This window comes from Herpailurus yagouaroundi, unplaced genomic scaffold (genome assembly GCF_014898765.1).
Source record: "Herpailurus yagouaroundi ecotype Mexico unplaced genomic scaffold, PumYag 393, whole genome shotgun sequence".
Taxonomy (NCBI): domain Eukaryota; kingdom Metazoa; phylum Chordata; class Mammalia; order Carnivora; family Felidae; genus Herpailurus; species Herpailurus yagouaroundi.
The window spans coordinates 525119-543673 of NW_024412610.1; the positions used below are offsets into that span (position 1 = coordinate 525119).

The 18555-nt window shown below is 46.9% G+C and overlaps 1 protein-coding gene and 1 pseudogene across 1 annotated transcript; one reads left to right on the top strand and one right to left on the bottom strand.

Annotated features, from left to right (window-relative positions):
* Positions 1 to 9389: 9389 nt before the first annotated feature.
* LOC121022354 (26S proteasome regulatory subunit 4-like) lies at positions 9390 to 11517 on the bottom strand (annotated as a pseudogene).
* Positions 11518 to 13308: 1791 nt separating this feature from the next.
* Positions 13309 to 18211, top strand: LOC121022363 (patr class I histocompatibility antigen, A-2 alpha chain-like). The gene is given in 9 exon segments (XM_040463405.1): positions 13309 to 13486; positions 13761 to 13978; positions 13980 to 14031; positions 14257 to 14532; positions 15140 to 15415; positions 15543 to 15656; positions 16090 to 16122; positions 16259 to 16295; positions 16461 to 18211. Coding segments are annotated over 8 exon segments (1077 nt in total). The 5' UTR covers positions 13309 to 13413; the 3' UTR covers positions 16294 to 16295; positions 16461 to 18211.
* The last annotated feature ends 344 nt before the right edge of the window (positions 18212 to 18555 follow it).

Genomic DNA, 18555 nt, shown 5'->3' on the forward strand with positions numbered 1-18555 from the left:
TTCATATTTCTTAGTGATAAGGTTATGCATGATTCATATTTGACTTGCAGTGTAGGCGTGGCTTAAAATCTTATTTTTTTAATGTTTATTTTTGTGAGAGAGAGAGACAGGGGCAGAGGGAGACAGAGAATGTGAAGCAGGCTCCAGGCTCTGAGCTGTCAGCACAGAGCCTGATGCGGGGCTCAAACTCACAAACCATGTGATCATGACTGGAGCCGAAGTTGGACGCTTAACCAACTGGGCCACCCGGGCGCCCCTTAAAGTCTTAATTATTAGAACACAAGAGGCCCTAACTACTGTTATGGTTGTGGGAAACTATCCAGTATAAGGTTAAACTATAAGCAAACAACATTGAAGCTAAACTAACCACATTTATAAATTAAAAGCAAGATTTGTAGCCATTAAGAAAATACAACAAATAAATTCTGTAAGACAATCTAAATGATGCACTAATAGCAAAATATCCTTTCTGAAAACTAGGCATCTGAGGTTCTATTTTAGGTTATGAACTCTAAAATGGACTAACCTCCAATACTTTGCAGTGGGTGGTCCTAAACCCCGAGTTAAAATAGAGTCTATGGATTTGGGTTTTGTTCATCTGTGAGAATTGGTATAAAAGAAAGTCTGCTACTTGAGTCAGCTCAAATCTATTGAATGAGTTTTGGATCTCATAATCATGGAAATAAATCATGGAAATCATGGAAATATATGTAAGCTAGATTACCTAAATTTATGTTACGGTGTAGATTTATTTTTGTTATTCTTGGGTGTCTCATAGTGTCTTAATAGAGTCTTCCCCCTCTCCCCCTCTTCCCCCCCCCCCGCCCTGCTCCTTTATGGGAAAAGGCTTTATGGCTAATAGACACTTAATCAAATGAGAGTTGGGCCTGGCTTTTGTAGGAGGAGCCTGTCTTCAGCCAGGCACAATCAGAGGATTATGGGAAGCATCATCCACAAGGTCAAAGGGCTGCAGAGCTCCCTGAGGCCAGTGTGCTGATACTGCATGCTTACCCAGCGGATTGGCAGACTGAGGTGACTGACATGAATTACTGTGTCCTTCAGATGAAACTCTTGTGGAGGTGGGGTACTTAGAAATATTGAAGTCCACTGAGCATGCTCGGCAATTTTGTTCCTGTCATAGGTGATCTTCAAGGTTTTACTAGAAATACTTGGTTAAAGTTATTTTTGCCACACTTCTCTACTATAAAGTAGTAACTTTGCATTTAGTAGTAATTTTTTTTTTCTTTCTATATTTTATTCTTTGGAAGTGAGTCACGAAGTCCAGCCCACATTCAAGGGGAGGTCAATCAAGCTCCACCTCCTGGGAAGGGAATTCTCATATGTTACTTGGAATTATTCTGTAAGGAAGATTTGTCTTTTTTCTCCCCATTTTTATTTTTTTTTAATTAAAAAAAAATTTTAATGTTTATTTTTGAGAGTGAGAGAGCATGAGTGGGGGAGGGACAGAGAGAGAGAAGACACAGAATCAGAAGCAGGCTCCAGGCTCCAAGCTGTCAGCACAGAGCCCGACATGGGGCTCAACCTCACGAGTGGTGAGATCATGACCTGAGCCGAAGTCGGATGCTTAACTGACTGAAACACCCAGGCACCCCTTTCTCCCCATTTTTAAATGTATCAATCATTTATATATATCTCTATGGGCTCAATATTTTAAAAAATATTTTGGGTTCCAATCTATGGTTATTTTGCTGCTCCTGTTGTTCCAGCCCTGTTCACAGGGAGTTCTTTCACATTGGCCCCTGTGTCCCTTTGACATGTCCTTTTTTGGGGGAGGTGCACTTCCTCCCTGGCATCACAAGACATCCTAGGCTCATCCTGTAGTGTTTCTGTCTTGGCCATAGAGTCAGCTTTTTTTTTTTTTTTCTCGGGAACCCTGGTTCCTTTTATTGGAGAATGATATTTAGAGACCAAGATCTGGGTACTGGGTGCTCATGTCACTTTTCTCAAGAGGACAAAGAAGTTCCAAGAGCTGAAGCTCACACAAGCAACGAAGTAGCTCCCATTTCAGTACCACATTGGAGTTTGTTCAGTGCAGCCTGTAGTCCCTAGTGTATGATGGCCAGTTCTCCATACATGTCTTTTTTTAATAAATTAAAAAAATTTTTTTCATGTTTATTTTTGAGAGAGAGAGAGAGAGCGAGCGAGCAGAGGAAGGACAGAGGGTGAGGGAGACACAAAATCTGAAGCAGGCTCCAGGCTCTGAACTGTCAGCACCGAGCCCGATGTGGGGCTTGAACTCACGAATCACAAGATCATGACCTGAGCTGAAGTCAGACGCCTAACTGACTGAGCCACCCAGGCGCCCATCACCTTGCATTGATCGTCAACTTTGAGTTATTTTTTTCTCTAAGTGTCTAATCACTAACATACTTTGAAGGTTTCTTTTTCAAAGATGGCCATCTATAATTATTTTACCATCTATCTAGAAGTGGGGCCTGATTTCCCTCTTCTTGAATCAATGACTTTTGTTTCTGAGAGAGAGAGAGAGAGAGAGAGAGAGAGAGAGAGAGAACATGAGCAGGGAAGGGGCAGGGAGACAGGGAGAAAGAGATTCTTAAGCAGGGTCCACGCTTAGCGCAGAGCCCAATGCAGGGCTCAATCTTGTGACCCTGGGATCATGACCTGAGTCGAAATTAAGAGTCGGCTGCTTGCACTCTCAACAATAGCCAAATTATGGAAAGAGCCTAAATGTCCATCAACTGATGAATGGATAAAGAAATTGTGGTTTATATACACAATGGAATACTACGTGGCAATGAGAAAGAATGAAATATGGCCTTTTGCAGCAACGTGGATGGAACTGGAGAGTGTGATGCTAAGTGAAATAAGCCATACAGAGAAAGACAGATACCATATGGTTTCACTCTTATGTGGATCCTGAGAAACTTAACAGAAACCCATGGGGGTGGGGAAGAAAAAAAAAAAAAGAGGTTAGAGTGGAAGAGAGCCAAAGCATAAGAGACTCTTAAAAACTGAGAACAAACTGAGGGTTGATGGGGGGTGGGAGGGAGGGGAGGGTGGGTGATGGGTATTGAGGAGGGCACCTTTTGGGATGAGCACTGGGTGTTGTATGGAAACCAATTTGACAATAAATTTTATATATTGAAAAAAAAAAGTCGGCTGCTTAAATGACTGAATCACCCAGGTGCCCCATCAATGACTGTTTTTTTTTTTTAATTTTTTTTTTTTTTTAGCGTTTATTTATTTTTGAGACGGAGACAGAGCATGAATGGGGGAGGGTCAGAGAGAGGGAGACACAGAATCTGAAACAGGCTCCAGGCTCTGAGCTGTCAGCACAGAGCCCGACGTGGGGCTCGAACTCACGGACCGTAAGATCATGACCTGAGCCGAAGTCGGCTGCTTAACTGACGGAGCCACCCAGGCGCCCCAATGACTGGTTTTGATGACTAGAACATGAGACGGTAATACGGCTTGACTTCTGAGTTTCTGACATAAAATGGCTTGTGATTTCTGACTTGGCTGCTTGAAACACTCCCTCCTGGAACCCAGGTGCTGAGCTGGGAGCAGCCAAGCCATGTGGAGAACAGGTGGAGGAGAGCCTAGATCACCCTGCCAGTAGCCCCAGAAAGCTGCCAGCTGATGACAGTACTGCCTGCAGCCTCATAAGAGAATGCTCTTGAATGTTCTGGATCGGCTGGGCCTCCAGATGACTACAGCCCCAGACCATGTCACAGGGAGCCGAAGAGCTTCCTGCTGAGCCCAGTGAATGCAGAGAATGAGAGCTACTGAAAAGGGATTATTTGGGACTGCTACCTAGCAATACGTAACAGGAACACATAGTATATAATACCACAGTAATACTCTTATTATGTTTTTATTCATCGTCTGTTTTTCCTGTCAGACCATGTCAGGAGAGCAGGTGTTTGTCTGTTTTGATTAAATGACTACCAGGCCTAGAATCATGCCTGGCACAGAGGCACTCAATGAATATTTGCGAAGAAATGAATAAATCTTGTGACCAGATTCCTTACAGTGTGTCTGGGACTGAAAGAGAGAGCTGAGTGGGGGCTGGTTTTGGAGCTTGTCTTGGTCTGCTTGAGCGTTTGTCACAAAATACCACACATTGGGTGCCTTAAACAACACACTCTCTGAAGTCTCTTTTATAAGGACCCTAATCCCATTCGTGGGGCTCTACTCTCATGATTTAATCACCTCCCAAAGGCCCCACCTTCCAATATTATCACACTGGGGAGTAGATTTCAACATATGAATTGGGGGGTGGGGCACAGTCTATAGCACCGCCAAGGTTTTGGGTCACTGGTCAGGGTAGAAATGAGATTTAGGACTGGGGAAGCAGCATGAGCTTCTCAGTTCAGGGTCTGCGGGGTAGCAGAGAGCAGGGCCTGAGGGGTCCAGTCTGAGGGTCTGGGGACTTGGGTCACCAGGGAGGAAAAGTGCGGGACCCCAGACTCCTCGGCGGTGAGTTATGGAAGGTGTAGGGACCGTTACTGGGAAATGGGTGGTCAGTACCCTGGGTCCTATTGCTCATGTACTTGCAGCCTATATTGGTGTCCAGCCCACACTGCATGTTCAACACACGGTCCTCAGGGGCCTCTCAGCTTGGTGTGCAGGCCCCTGCTCGTCATAGAGGAGGAAGGGACAACTGAAGGCCGTGACAACTGGCTGCTCTGGTCTGGGCTCAGCCCTGGTCATGAAATATTAACACAGGGAGTGGGAGTTTGGGATCAGGGTTGGTCCCTACAGGGCTGGCACCACATCTGCCCTTCACTCTCTATGGTCCAGTACCCAGAGAGCCCTCTGTAAACACAAACAGGTGTTCCTTAGGCCAGCCCTTCCCGTGCCACTCGTTCCCTTGACTCCTTCTTCCCTCCTTGTAACATCTTCCCCTCTGATGTCCTTATTTACACCCTAGCCTCATTTCCCCAGGAGCATCCTCCCTTTTCTAGACCCAGTGCACTGCAGACTTCTGCCTCTCATCTTTCATGACGCGTTCTGAGACTTACTGAACTGAGTCCAGCCCCAGAGGCAGCGGCAGAAGTGACAGGGCCTTAGGAATCTTAAGTCCTATCTTTGGAGCAGGGCACCCAGTTTCTTTGTGGGGTACATCCCAGACCTGGGAACCAGCTGCTATCGCCTGGAGACCTTCTGCCGTGCCGTGCAGAACCAATGGGCACTCAGTGGAAACATCTAGGTTATTTTGGGTTTTGGGAAACATTTTGCACCCAAGCCTGACACGGACAGGGACAACTCTTGTGTTCAAAGCCCTATTTTGGTTGGTAGAGCAGAGGGCGACCCTGGGAGGTCCTGGCTGAGTAAGAGAAAGGGAGCTGGGTCCTCATCTCTGTGACCACACGGGGGCGCTGCTGCTGCACTGAGCAGCCTGGGAGGGTCTGGGCTGTAAGTTGCTCAGAAAAGGCTGACCTGAAGGCTGGGCATCTTCAACAGGGGCGTGAATCAGCTTCTGAGCAGCACTGGACGCCCCAGTTGTCAAGGTCAGGAATGGAGCAGGGATTGAAGGAGAGGAGAGCTCAAGGAGCCTTGTGCCATCTCTGAGGTTTGTGCCGTCTCTGAGGTTTCCACCTCCCCGCTACGACTCATCTTTGCAGCTCCTTGATGACAACACCCAGGAAAACTGAAAAGAAACATTTCCTTTTCCTACTTCTTTTCAGTACTCTTTCTTGATGCCCACAATAACATTTGTATAACTTTTTCTCAGGAAGGATACATGAGAAGTTGGTCGACCTGTGCATCTTTGGCAGGGGACCGGGGCCCCTGGGTTCTTGGAAGGGAGGAAATTTTCCTCCGGCAAGCCCTTTGGAATGAATTTGAATGATCTCTTCAAAATATTTTACATTAAAAATCCCTTTCATCTGCATGACCCTTGCCAGTGAATGTACAGTTTGCTCGGCTGTGTCTGTGTGATGGGCCCATATTCAGGCCCTCCACTGCCTGGTTCCTCCCGCACGCCCAGGGTGTTCACACCTCAGAGCCTTCACTGCCCTTCCTGGCCTGAAAACATCTCTCTCAGACAGCACTTCCTTCCCTGACATTCTTTTCCAATGTCCTCTTTGAGAGGCCCTCCCTGCACTAGCCTCCCCATGTTGTCCCTCCCGCCTCCCTCTGACCCCTGCCCTCTTTGCCTTTGTTCACACCCTGTTCACTGATACACATTTTAAAGTATATTTCATTGTTTATTGTCTGCCCTTCCTCGAGAATATAAGCTTTACAAGAGGACAAGAGTAGAGATTTTGATTGTTCACAGCTGTATCTCCATTGTGTTGCAAGTGCCTGATTGTTGAATTTAAAACGTTTATTGAGTGAATGAATTAGTGAATGCATGTTCAGACTGACTCACAGACATGCACACTGCTACACACCAATACACAGACACCGTCACTCACACTGACACCTGCACACAGAACACGTATTGTCACTCTAGCCGGTCTTAAGGGCTTACTTCAAGTTTAACACACACCTTACTTGCTGACCTACGGCCCTTGATCTGTAACAGAACTAATTTAACTGATTTTCTTGGAGCTTTGCAGACAGTTGGCCTTGAGGAATGAGGGACCAGAGCTTTCCCAGGCTGCAGAGGCCAGCAAGTCTGTTAGAAGCTGCTTCAGCTTTCTGATTAGTCTAGCAATTCTTTTAGCAAAATGTTTGTTCTTTTTTTTTTTTAGGTCACACAAATGATTTCATGACCTCCCTTTGTTATCTGTAGACCTGGCCCTCTCTTGCAGAAAGAACAGAGTCCTCCTGCACATCATGCAACAAGAACCAGACTCTCACACAAACCCCTTGCACAGAGACTATTTGGAACTGGCCCCATCCAGTCTGCACGTGGTTAAGAAATGTTGCGGGCCACTGCATTCCCTTTGCTGATTAAGTACCCTGAACCCCTTTCAAAACCCCCGGGCCAGGCAGAAACCTTAGAGTTGGCTTTTGGTCAAGAGTCTTCCTTCTCCCTGGGTTACTGGCCTCCTGGATAAAGCTCAAATTCCTTTCCAATCAGAACTCATCTCTTAAGTAAGGATCTTTCAGGCTACCAGCAGCTGAACTTGGATTGGTAACACACACACACACACACACACACACACACACACACACACACACTTCGATGCCTAATTTTCATTCCACATTATGTTGTGAACATGTCCCAGGTCTTTATGAACGATTTGAACAACTTTCTCCAGATTATTGTGAAATTTCCAAATGTACCTAAAGTTTGAAAGAATAGTCCCTAGCACCCTAGACTTAGTCAATTTAATATTTTCCTCATATGTGTAATAAATTGTATTTATTTTTTTAGGTTTTAAAATTTATTTTATTTTCTTTTTTGGCAATAAATTCTATTTCTGTAATTCTGCAGAAATATTTGAAAATTACTTACCAATCTCAAGACCCTTATCCCTTAAGTACTTCAGCAGTCATCTCTTAAAAAATTAATTTTTTCACTCAATATTGTTATACAATACTCTTAGTTATTGTCCAAAAGTCTTCTATTTGGAGGACAGGGGAACTCAGGGGTGCTTGGGCCGTCTCTGAGGTTTCCGTTTCCTCCAGGCAACCCCTCTTTCCAGTTCCTTAATGGTAACAGCAGGAAAATGAAAAGTAGAAACATTTTCTTCTATTCCCTAATTCTCAGTTTTTGAACCTTAGTTTTTTATTTTTTTAAAAATAGGGTTTTTTTTAATGTTTATTTATTTTTGAGACAGAGAGAGACAGAGCATGAACGGGGGAGGGGCAGAGAGAGAGGGAGACACAGAATCTGAAGCAGGCTCCAGGCTCTGAGTTGTCAGCACAGAGCCTGACGCAGGGCTCGAACTCACAGACCGTGAGATCATGACCTGAGCTGAAGTCAGACGCTTAACCGACTGAGCCACCAGGCGCCCCTAAAAATAGTTTTAATGTTTATTTACTTTTGAAAGAGAGAGAGTGAGCAGGGAAGGGGTAGAGAGAGGGAGACAGAGGGTCAGAAGCAGGCTCTGCACTGTCAGTGCAGTCTGATGTGGGGCTTGAACTCAGGAACTGTGAGACCATGACCTGAGCTGAAATCAAGAGTTGGACAGTGAACCCACTGAGCCACCCAGGTGTCCCACGAATATCCAATTTATTAAGGCAGTGTGTGCAGAAGGCTTGTGGAAGGTGAGATTTGAAAGGGGATTTGAGGTCTCTTTGTAAGGAGATGGGAATATGAAACTAAAGAATTTGGGCTTTAATTGGGAGCCATGAGAGTTGTGTTGTTTTTGTTTTTTTGCAAGTGCTTCTTAAAGTTAATTTTTTTTTTTTACTTTGAGATAACTGAAGATTCACGTGCAATTATGAGACATAATATAGGTCCTGAGCAACTTTTACTCAGTTTTCCTCAATGGTAACACCTCACAAAACTGTAGTCAATATTAAAACCAGGATGTTAACATTGATACAATCCACTGTTCTTACTCAGATTTCCCCAGTTTTACTTGCATTCATCTGTGTATGTACAGCAAAACCTTGGTTTGTGAGCATAATTCGTTCCAGAAACATGCTTATAATCCAAAGCACTTGTATATCAAAGCAAATTTCCCCGCAAGAGATCATGGAAACTCAGATGATTCATTCCACATCCCCAAAATAGTCATATAAAAATGATTACAATTCTGTAACACAATATAAAATAATAAAGAAAATACAAAATATAAAGAAAAATAAACAAATTAACCTGCACTTACCTTTGAAAACCTTCGTGGCTGGTGTGAGGGAGACAAGAGAGAGGAAGGTGATTGTATCAGATGACTTTCACTATCACTAAGGGAATTACTGCTATCTACTGGCTCAAAGGAATCCTTTTCTGCAAGGGGGTCATTGTATACACTCACATGGATGTTGACTACAGTACAATATTAATAAACCCTTGGCATATACCGTATATAATGTAACTGGCAGTGAGGCAGCAGGGGAAAGGGTCTATATCTGCAGGCAGCCTGACCTAGAATGAAGCAAAGCATTCCTAAGTTTACTCTTATCTGGAAAAGCAAAGGACTAGGTGCTTTGAAGTGACAAAAAATACACTAGTGCCAGTTGTGGGCACCTTCCAACGTTCTGAAAAATCACTGATTTCTGCCAAACACCGTGGCCTGAGACCGAGCATCTGCCATGGGAGATGATCACCCACAATCCAATGAAGAGAGAGACAGAGAACCATTGGCTCAGTTGTGACCATGCGATGTTCAGTGTCACATACTGCTCGTATTGCAAGACATTGCTCATTTATCGAGTTAAAATTTATTAGAAAGTTTGCTTGTCTTGCGGAACACTCACAGAATGAGTTACTCGCAATTCAAGGTTTTAACTGCATTTAATTCTTTTTCTTTGCTTTTCTTTTCCTTTTCCTTTTTTTTTTTTTTTTGTCTGAGAAGGAGCTCGCTTTTTGGGGAGTAGAGCACTGCATGTGGCCAACACACCACACATCACGTTCCTACACATCACGCTTAAAAAGGTATATGGGAGGTTTTGCTAAGAAAGATCAACTAGAACATGGGTTCCTCTGGGCAACTTCCCCATCCCTCCGAGGAGTCAGCACATTCCCAACCATTTCCTGGAAGGCAAATGTGGTTGCTACACGTAGAGCCCCCGCAGGGGTGCCTTCTTGTTTTTTATAAAGAACGTTTTCTTTAGATTTTTTGAAGTCTTCATTTGTTACTTTCATCCTACAGCCCAGCTTCTGTATGGATTGCCTTGATGTTGGTCCCAGAGAGGTCATCTTTAGCCATGATCAAGTTGTTCAGGGTTACATCATTGGTCAGGGTCATCCTGCTTGTATGGATCTGAAAGATGGGCTTCTTAGTCTTTTCATCTGGCAGGGGAATTCAATTTTCCTGTCAATGTGGCCTGGTCTGATAAGTGCTGGGTCCAAAGTTTCTATTCAGTTTGTGGCCATGATAACTTTCACATCACCCCTTGAAACAAATCCATCTAACTGGTTCAACAGTTTCAACATTATTCGTTGAATTTCTCTCTCACCACCGGAATTTGAGTCTATCTTTTTGTTCCAATGGCATCAATTTCATTAATAAATACGACGGATGGTGCATGTTCTTCTGCAACTTGAAACAATTCCTGAAGGAGTTTGGGCCCATCACCTAGGTACTTCTGAATAAGTTCAGAGCCAACCACTCTTTAAAAAAAATTTTTTTTAAGGTTTATTTATGTTTGTGACAGAGAGAGACAGAGCATGAACAGGGGAGGGTCAGAGAGAGAGGGAGACACAGAATCGGAAGCAGGCTCCAGGCTCTGAGCCATCAGCCCAGAGCCCGACGCGGGGCTCGAGATCGTGACCTGAGCTGAAGTTGGACGCCCAACAGACTGAGCCACCCAGGCGCCCCCAAAGCACTCTTTTTTAAAAAAAATTATTACAAACAAATTTTTTAATATTTATTTATTTTTGAGAGAGAAACAGAGTGCGAGTGGGGGAGGGGCAGAAAGAGGGGGAGACACAGAATCAAAGCAGGCTCCAGGCTGTGAGCACAGAGCCCAGTGTGGGGCTCTAACTCATGAACCGTGAGATCATGACCTGAGCCAAAATCAGACACTTAAACTGACTGAAACACCCAGGCACCCCTAGAGCCAACCACTTAAGAAAGTGGCTGAGGTTAGGTTTGCTACTGCTTTGGCTAATAAGGTTTTACCTGTGTCAGGTGGGACGTACAGAATGACACCCTTGGGGGCTTTATATCCATCTCTTCATAATATTCAGGATGAGTGAGAGGAAGCTTCACAGATTCTTTAATTTCCTGGATTTGGTTGTCCAACCCCCCAACATCAGCATAGGTTTCCTGGGGGTGACTTTCCTACCTTCATCACTGTGACCAAGAGATCTGTGTCATCTGTGAGCACCCATATGACGGCATCACCTTGTGGTTGAGCAGGACCAAGCAGCCTGCTCCCAGCAGATCCTTGTCTACAAAGGAGAGAGTGCTGACGTAGTGTTCTGAGCCCACAGATGTGGACACGATGGCATGATTGTCATCAGTGATCTCTTCCAAGCTTCCTACTGACACTGGGGTCCCCCTCAGATCATCCACCTTTGATCTTTCCTCCTCTTGCTTTTCTTCCTAAAGGCTTCATTTGTTCCTGATTTCTAATGAATTCTTCCTCCATGAGAAGATAGTCTTTAATCCTAACTTCAGTAATTTTAGCCAGCACTGAGTGTGACATGTCACCAGTGGCAGCTTGCTGGCAGCATCTGGTCCCTTTGTATACTTCTTCTTTTCCCCCACTCTAGTTGGTACAGGAGGTTCGTATTTCTTTTTCTTCTCCTTGTCATCCTTCTTGCCACCTCCAGGACCATGACCACCACTCTGACTTAGACCATGTTGCTTTGGCCGCGCGGACTGCCGCTGCCAGAATTGCTTAATCCTATGGAATTTTATCATATATGTGTGTTTGTTTATCTATAACCACAGTCAAAATATATTTCAAAGATTCTTTTTATTTTTGATTGATTAAAAAAATTTTTTTTAACATTTATTTATTATTGAGAGACAGAGAGACAGAGTGTGAGCAGGGGAGGGGCAGAGAGAGGGGAAGACACAGAATCTGAAGCAGGCTCCAGGCTCTGAGCTGTCAGCACAGATCCCGACATGGGGCTCAAACTAACAAACTGTGAGATCACGATCTGAGCTGAAGACGGTCGTCTAACTAACTGAGCCACCCAGGCGCCCCTCTATTTTTCTAATAATTTTATAATTTTACATGTTATATATAAGTTCTATTATACATTTTAAATTCATATTATAAGGTGAGAGATTTAGGTTTTTTTGTTTGCTTATGTGTTTTTGTCTATGGATGTCCAATTGCTCTGGCATCATTTATTGAAAAGACTATCCTTTTGCATTGAATTGCTTTTGAGCCTTTTTCAAAAGTCAGCTGAGCATATTTGTGTGTGTGGGGGCGCTATTCCTGGGTTTTCTCTTCTGTTCCATTGATCTGTATGTCTATTTATCTGCCAGTTAATTTAAATCTGTTTTAATTACTGCAGCTATATTATAAGACAACATCAAATAGAGTGACTTTTCTCACTTTATCCCTCTTTTTCAAGAGTGCATTAGCTAATTAGGTACTATGCCTTTCTGTATAAATTTTAGAATAAGCTGGTCTAACTTTGCTGGGGCAAAAATTACATTAAACCTATAGATCAATTTGGAGGGAATCGACATCTCTACTAAGTAGACTCTTCTAGTACATGAACATATTATGTCTCTATTTAATTTGATTTCTTTTAATTGCATTTTGTAATTTTAAGCATTCAGATCCTTTATGTGTTTTGTTAAATGTATACACAGTATTTCATTTTCTTTATAATAACTATAAATAATATTGTGCTTTTAATTTTGGTTTCCATATAACCTGTATTACTATATAAAAACATCCTTTTACTTTTAATCTACCTGTGTCATTAAATGTAAACTGAATTTCTTCTCACTTCAACCACCAAAAAAAAAAAAAAAAAAAAAAAATGCTGGGACACACAGATGAGCTGAGAAAGTACAACTTAGAAGCTTTTTGAGTCTTGATTGCAATGCTGTTTAGATATTTCTGTAGGAAGGGGCAAAATCACTTTATAGATTAGATTCTTGGGCACCTGGGGGGCTCCGACGGTTAAGTGTTGGATTCTTGGGTTCAACTCAGGTCATGATCTCAGGGTTTGTGGGTTCGAGCCCTGAATGGGGCTCTGCCCTGGCAGCACAGAGCCTTCTTGGGATTCTTTCTCTTCTTCTCTCTGCCCCTTCCCTGCTTTCTCTCTTTCTCTCAAAATAAATAAACATTAAAAAGAAAAGAAAAGAAACTGATCTCTATGAGAATCTCTAGCTGGAGCTTTGAACCACAACTTCAGGTGTAAAGAGAAAATCCATGTCCCTCCACCTCCATTCCCAGGCAAGCTCACTCTCTGGCATCCAGTTTCCTGGGGGTGAGTTTTCTTTTAGGAGTCTGGAGGAGAGGTAAGGACTAGGAGCTCAGCACAAGTCGAGGGATTTCAGAAGGGAAAGGGACAAAACGGGGCCGATCCCAACCTGGTGTCTTATCCTGGTTTCCTCAGAAAGACCCTGGGCCAGGCCTCAGGGTGACAAAGAGCGCTCTGTGTAGGTGAGAGGAATCCGGGCAAAGTCGCGGGTCCCTGGGAAAGACTGGCTTTGAAAGTCCCGGGCTTGAGATAGGTCTGGGGCGGGAAAGCCCAGTTCCCCACTACTCCGCGCTCATTTCACTTCTCTCAACCTGTGCCAGGTCTTCTTGCCTGGATACTCATGACGCGGCCCCAGTTCGCACTCCCATTGCTTGTCCTGTGTCTAGAGAAGCCAATCAGCGTCACCGCGGTCCCTGGCCTGTCCTGGCCACGGACCCGCTGGGACTTCTATTCTCCAGACCCTGAGGATGCGGGTCGTGATGCCCCGAACCCTCGTCTTGCTGCTGTCGGGGGCCCTGGCCGTGACCCAGACCTGCGCGGGTGAGTGCGGGGTCGGGAAGAAAGGGCATCTGTGGGGCAGGAGCGAGGGGACCGTCCGGCGGGAACGCGGGGCCCTAGGGAAAGTGCCTGTCGCCCCCGCCCCAGAATCCCACCCACCCTGGCAGTCCTCCCCGTCCCCAGAGTCCCCAGACTCCTCCCTGCTCTCCCCTACTCGGACCCCCCACCCCCTGCCCTCCTGGCCGCTTCCAACTGGGATCCGGGCCTCGCGCCGGGAGCGGGGTCGGGCGGGGTCTCAAACCCTCCGCGCCCGTAGGCTCCCATTCCTTGATGTATTTCGGCACCGCGGTGTCCCGGCCCAGCCTCGGGGAGCCCCGGTACTTGGAAGTCGGCTACGTGGACGACACACAGTTCGCGCGGTTCGACAGCGACGCCTCGAGTCCGAGGATGGAGCCACGCGTGCAGTGGTTGAAGCAGGAGGCGCCGGAGTATTGGGAGCAGGAGACGCGGGGCGCCAAGGACACCGCACAGACTTTTCCGACTGAGCCTGAACACGCTGCGCGGCTACTACAACCAGAGCGAAGCCGGTGAGTGACGCGGACCCGGGTCCGGGTCACGACCCCATCCCCGGGGTTGCCCGAGTCTTTGGGTCCGAGCACCACCCTGAGGCTGCGGGACCCGCCCGTCTCCAAACGCGGGAAAAGCGCGCGGGCACTTTTACCCGCCATTCAGTTTTGGCTTTAAGCCCTGGGGTTCGGGGTGGGGGAGGGGGCGGGGCTCCAGGGCGGAGCTGACCTCGGGGGCGGGGCCAGGGTCTCACACCATCCAGTGGCTGTCTTCCTGCGAAGTGGGGCCCGATTGGCGCCTCCTCCGAGGATACTGGCAGTTCGCCTCTGACGGCGAGGATTACATCGCTCTGAACGAGGACCTGCGCTCTTGGACCGCGGCGGACACGGCGGCGCAGGTCACCCGCCGCAAGTGGGAGGCTGCCGGAGCAGCCGAGCATCAAAGGAACGACCTGCAGGTCACATGCGTAGAGTGGCTCCGGAAGTACTTGGAGAGGGGGAACAAGACGCTGCTGCGCACAGGTACCAGGGGCCGCGGGGCTTCCCACGATTTCCCCTCCAGCTGAGGCCTCCTAAGAGGATAGGAAGAACTGGGATCCACAGCAGTATATGGCCCTCCCCTGTGTCGGGAGACTGCTCGGGTTTTCAGATCCGGTCCCAGAGAGACCCCCAAAGGGTCTGTCTTTCTCCTAGAGACTGTTGAAGGATAGAGTCTCTTCAGGGATGGAGGAGGAGACCATTTCTGAAATAATTGATCAGCGTTTCCTTTTGGCTCACGGTGGCTTTGGGAACCTTGGGGGATTTTCTCAGGCTTTGTTCTCTGCCCCACACCCATGTGTTTGGGATATCTGACTTCACCTAGTCTGAGTCATTTGGCCTCCAGCCAGGTCCGGACCAGAAATCCCTTTCTTTTCTGCTCTCAGAAACCTGCCTTCTACAGTGGGCCGTCTCACCCTAATTCTAGAACTTTTCAAACAAGAAGAGATTATGTGTCTAGGCTGGTGTCTGGGTTTTTGCTCCCTTCCCCAATTCCAGCTCTCTTGTCCATTCTCAAGATGGCCACATGAGAATTGCCTCAGTGGCCCGAGACAGTTGTAAAATTCCTTAATTTTCTGACCCTTCTCTTCAGACCCCCCGAAGACACACATCACCCACTACCCCACTTCTGACCATGATGTCACCCTGAAGTGCTGGGCCCTGGGTTTCTATCCTGCGGAGATCACCCTAACCTGGCAGCGTGATGGGGAGGACCTGATCCAGGACACGGAGTTTGTGGACACTAGGCCTGGGGGAGATGGGACCTTCCAGAAGTGGGTGGCTGTGGTGGTGCCTTCTGGAGAGGAGCAGAGATACACGTGCCATGTGCAGCATGGGGGGTTGCCCAAGCCCCTCATGCTGAAATGGGGTAAGGACAGGGGGAGACCTGGGTATGGAGCCAAACTTGGAGAACTCAGGAGCCCTTCTGGAAAAATTCAGCAGGGTTGAGGCTGAGACCTCGGAGTCAAGGCCCTCACTTTATCCTCTCTTCCCAGAGTCCCCTCCTCAGCGCAGCATTCCCATGGTGGGCATTGTTGCTGGTCTGGTTTCCTTTGTGGTCATCAGTGCTGTGGTGGTTGGAGCTGTCATATGGAGGAGGTAGAGCCAAGGTACGGAAGGGGAGTGCTCTGAGTTTTCTTGTCTTTCTGTAGTGTTTCAAGTCCAGGTAGAAGTTCGTCCTGCCTTGTTTATGGGAAGTGCCATCCATGCACATGTGCTTGTCCACTGTGCAGCTCATTGCTACATTCACTCTGGAGTAAAGCTCTGTGAGAGTGAAGGGCAAACTTATCACCTTGATGAATGTGGTGATAGGATCTGATTTCCAGCAGCCACAGATCAGAGAATAAGGTCCTTGCTGAGGACAGACTCCAGGAGAATTGTTGGTCTAGCCCTGACATCTCTTTTCTTCATGTCCCCCTGATCCTGCCATAGGTCTGTAGTTACAGTTCTGGAAATTTCCCTGTGGTCCAGGTTATCAGTTTCATCTAGGATCTCGGGCTCTGCCTCCTCCGTGGCATCTCATGTGATATTTTCTTTCCATAGGTGGAAGAGAAAGGGGTTATGCTCAGTCTGCATGTAAGTATGGAGGGGGTGATCCCTGAGACCCTGGGATAGTGTAGACAGGACCCCGTGGGGAGCTCACCCACCCCAAAGCTACTCCTTTAGTCTCATCTCCTGGGGGCTCTGACCAGTTCTGTTTGTTCTAACGCAGGTAGTGACAGTGCGCAGGGCTCTCTCCACTACTGAAGGTGAGACCCTGAAGGGCCTGAAGTAGGGAGGGGAGAGGGAAAAGGGGCTATGCCTGGGAAATGGGGATTCTTTGAGTAGGATATCTTGAGCATGTGGTAGGCTATTGAGAACGTCAACACTTATATGACTAACCTGAATTTGTTCATGATTATTTTCTTCCGCAGTGTGAGCCAGCTGCCTCGTGGGGGACTGAGTGATGCAAGATTTGTTCACTTTCCCACTTTGTGACCAATGCCCCTGATATCTCTTTCTACAAAGGGCTTCGGCATGTGTCCTCGTTCCTATTACCATAATGTGAGGAGGTGGGGAGACTGCCCCCCGCCTCCATGACCCCACCCTACACTGACCTGGGTTCTCTTTCCTCATCTGCTTTCATGATCCAGTAGAGGGAGAGTGGGCCACCTCCATCCCTGTCTTTACTTTATGTTTCACTGAGCTACAACTTCTTACTTCCTTGTTGAACGTAGGGCTCTGGATGTGAATTTGTTTTTCCAGTTCTGGTCATGAGGAGTTGATCAGTTAGTTAAAGAAGAAGATTCCTAAAGTTTGAGAGGGGAAAGAAATGGAAACCCTGAGAACCTCCCAGAAGCTGCAGGTTTGGTGTGCCGAGTCTGCTGTGGGTGGGGACAGGAGAAAGCTGTGAGGGGCCTAGCGTGGTGGAGCCTCATGCCCAGTTGGTACAACATGGATGTGACATGGTCACTGCTCAGCTGGGGAACCTCTTTGCGCTTTTGTCTTTGTCCCTCCAGTAGCACCTGCCTTTCCGGGACTGTGATCACTCAGGATATCACCTGGATATCTGGATATTGCCCAGACCTTGTCCTGCCTCCAGGACTATGGGCAACAAGACATTGTATGGCCGTGTCAGCTGAGGCTCAGGCCTGGGTCGGGCCTCAGTCCCGCGTCTGGGTGTTTATTCGTTGTTTCTTTGTTTCTGTAGAGGATTAGGCCCGTTCTCTTTTTTGTGTGGGAGTTCTGGTCTAATTCACCTGTGGGTGTCTCCTCGGTGACAGCAGAAGGAGATGTTTGGCCTGTCAGCGTCTGCACAAGGCCCTGGGTGGCCCTGTGCATAGGAATCTGTAGTATCCAGAGGTTATTTGTAGGCTCATTCAGGTCTTGCCCTCCTTCTCGGGCTTGATTGTTCTTCCCATCTTTTCTGAAGTCTTCTGAGAGGAGCAGATTCTAGCAGACAGGAAGCATGCCATAATTTCTTATTTTAAATTAGTTCTTGTTCTGTTTCCATCCTCTGCTTGCCCACCCTTTGCCCTGGTGATCCTGGTGCTGGCTCCAGCTCCAAGTCATGGAGTTATGAAGCAGAGTCTCCTTAGATTTATATTTGGTTGGGAAATAGCACCTGTGAATCGAGGATGGTTTTTGAAAATGGACATCTCCTTGGTGTGCAGGGGAGTTGGTGTGAGAGTGGGGATGGGAGGGGGAGGGCAGTGCTGTGAGAGGAGCACAGGGGCACTAATGGCAGTGTGAAGGGTGATTGTGCTGTTGCTGCCACAGAGCTGCTGTGGTCTGAGGCTACATTAGTAAAGATACTGCCTCCAGATTAGGGAGGTGCTCTGCACCGATCGCTCCTTCTGTGTGTGTGTTGTGTGCAAGATATATGACACACTGTTTTCTGCATCTGGGAAACACGATAGAAGTTTCTGTGTTTAGGACAAGGCGCTGCTGCTGGTCTTTACATCACACTTTTAGTAGCAAGAATGGAGATGAGGATTCCCACACGGCTGTGCATTGGCCTCACTTGTAGGGCTCGTTAAAATAAGCGATTCCTTGATCTTGCACGGAGGACTCTGAGTCTGTGGGTCTGGGGAGAGGCCTGGTGCTCAGCCAGATCTGGAGCCAGTGAGGTCAGCGATCAGAGCAGCCAGCCTGGGGAGGGGCATTAAAGCCACATTTAAATGTGTGTGTGTTTTTTTTTTTTTTTTTTTTTTTAATCTTTGGAGAGGAAAGGGAAGACATAACGTTGTCAGTATGAGATGTGGTGTTGTGAGGTGTGTTATCGTATCCTGGGGTATGGTCGGGTGGGAGGACTAGGGAGTGGTTCGCGGTTCAGTGTGACGAACACCTCGGAATGCTTGCTCTCGGCAACTACTTCCCTGATTGACTTTTCAGAGCAAACAATGGGATCTAAGCTTGTTCGAACTTAGCCAAAAGGTACTGTGCACACACACACACACACACACACACACACACACACACACACATACATTTTATATGCATATAAAATATTCTTTTGGGGAAGATCGT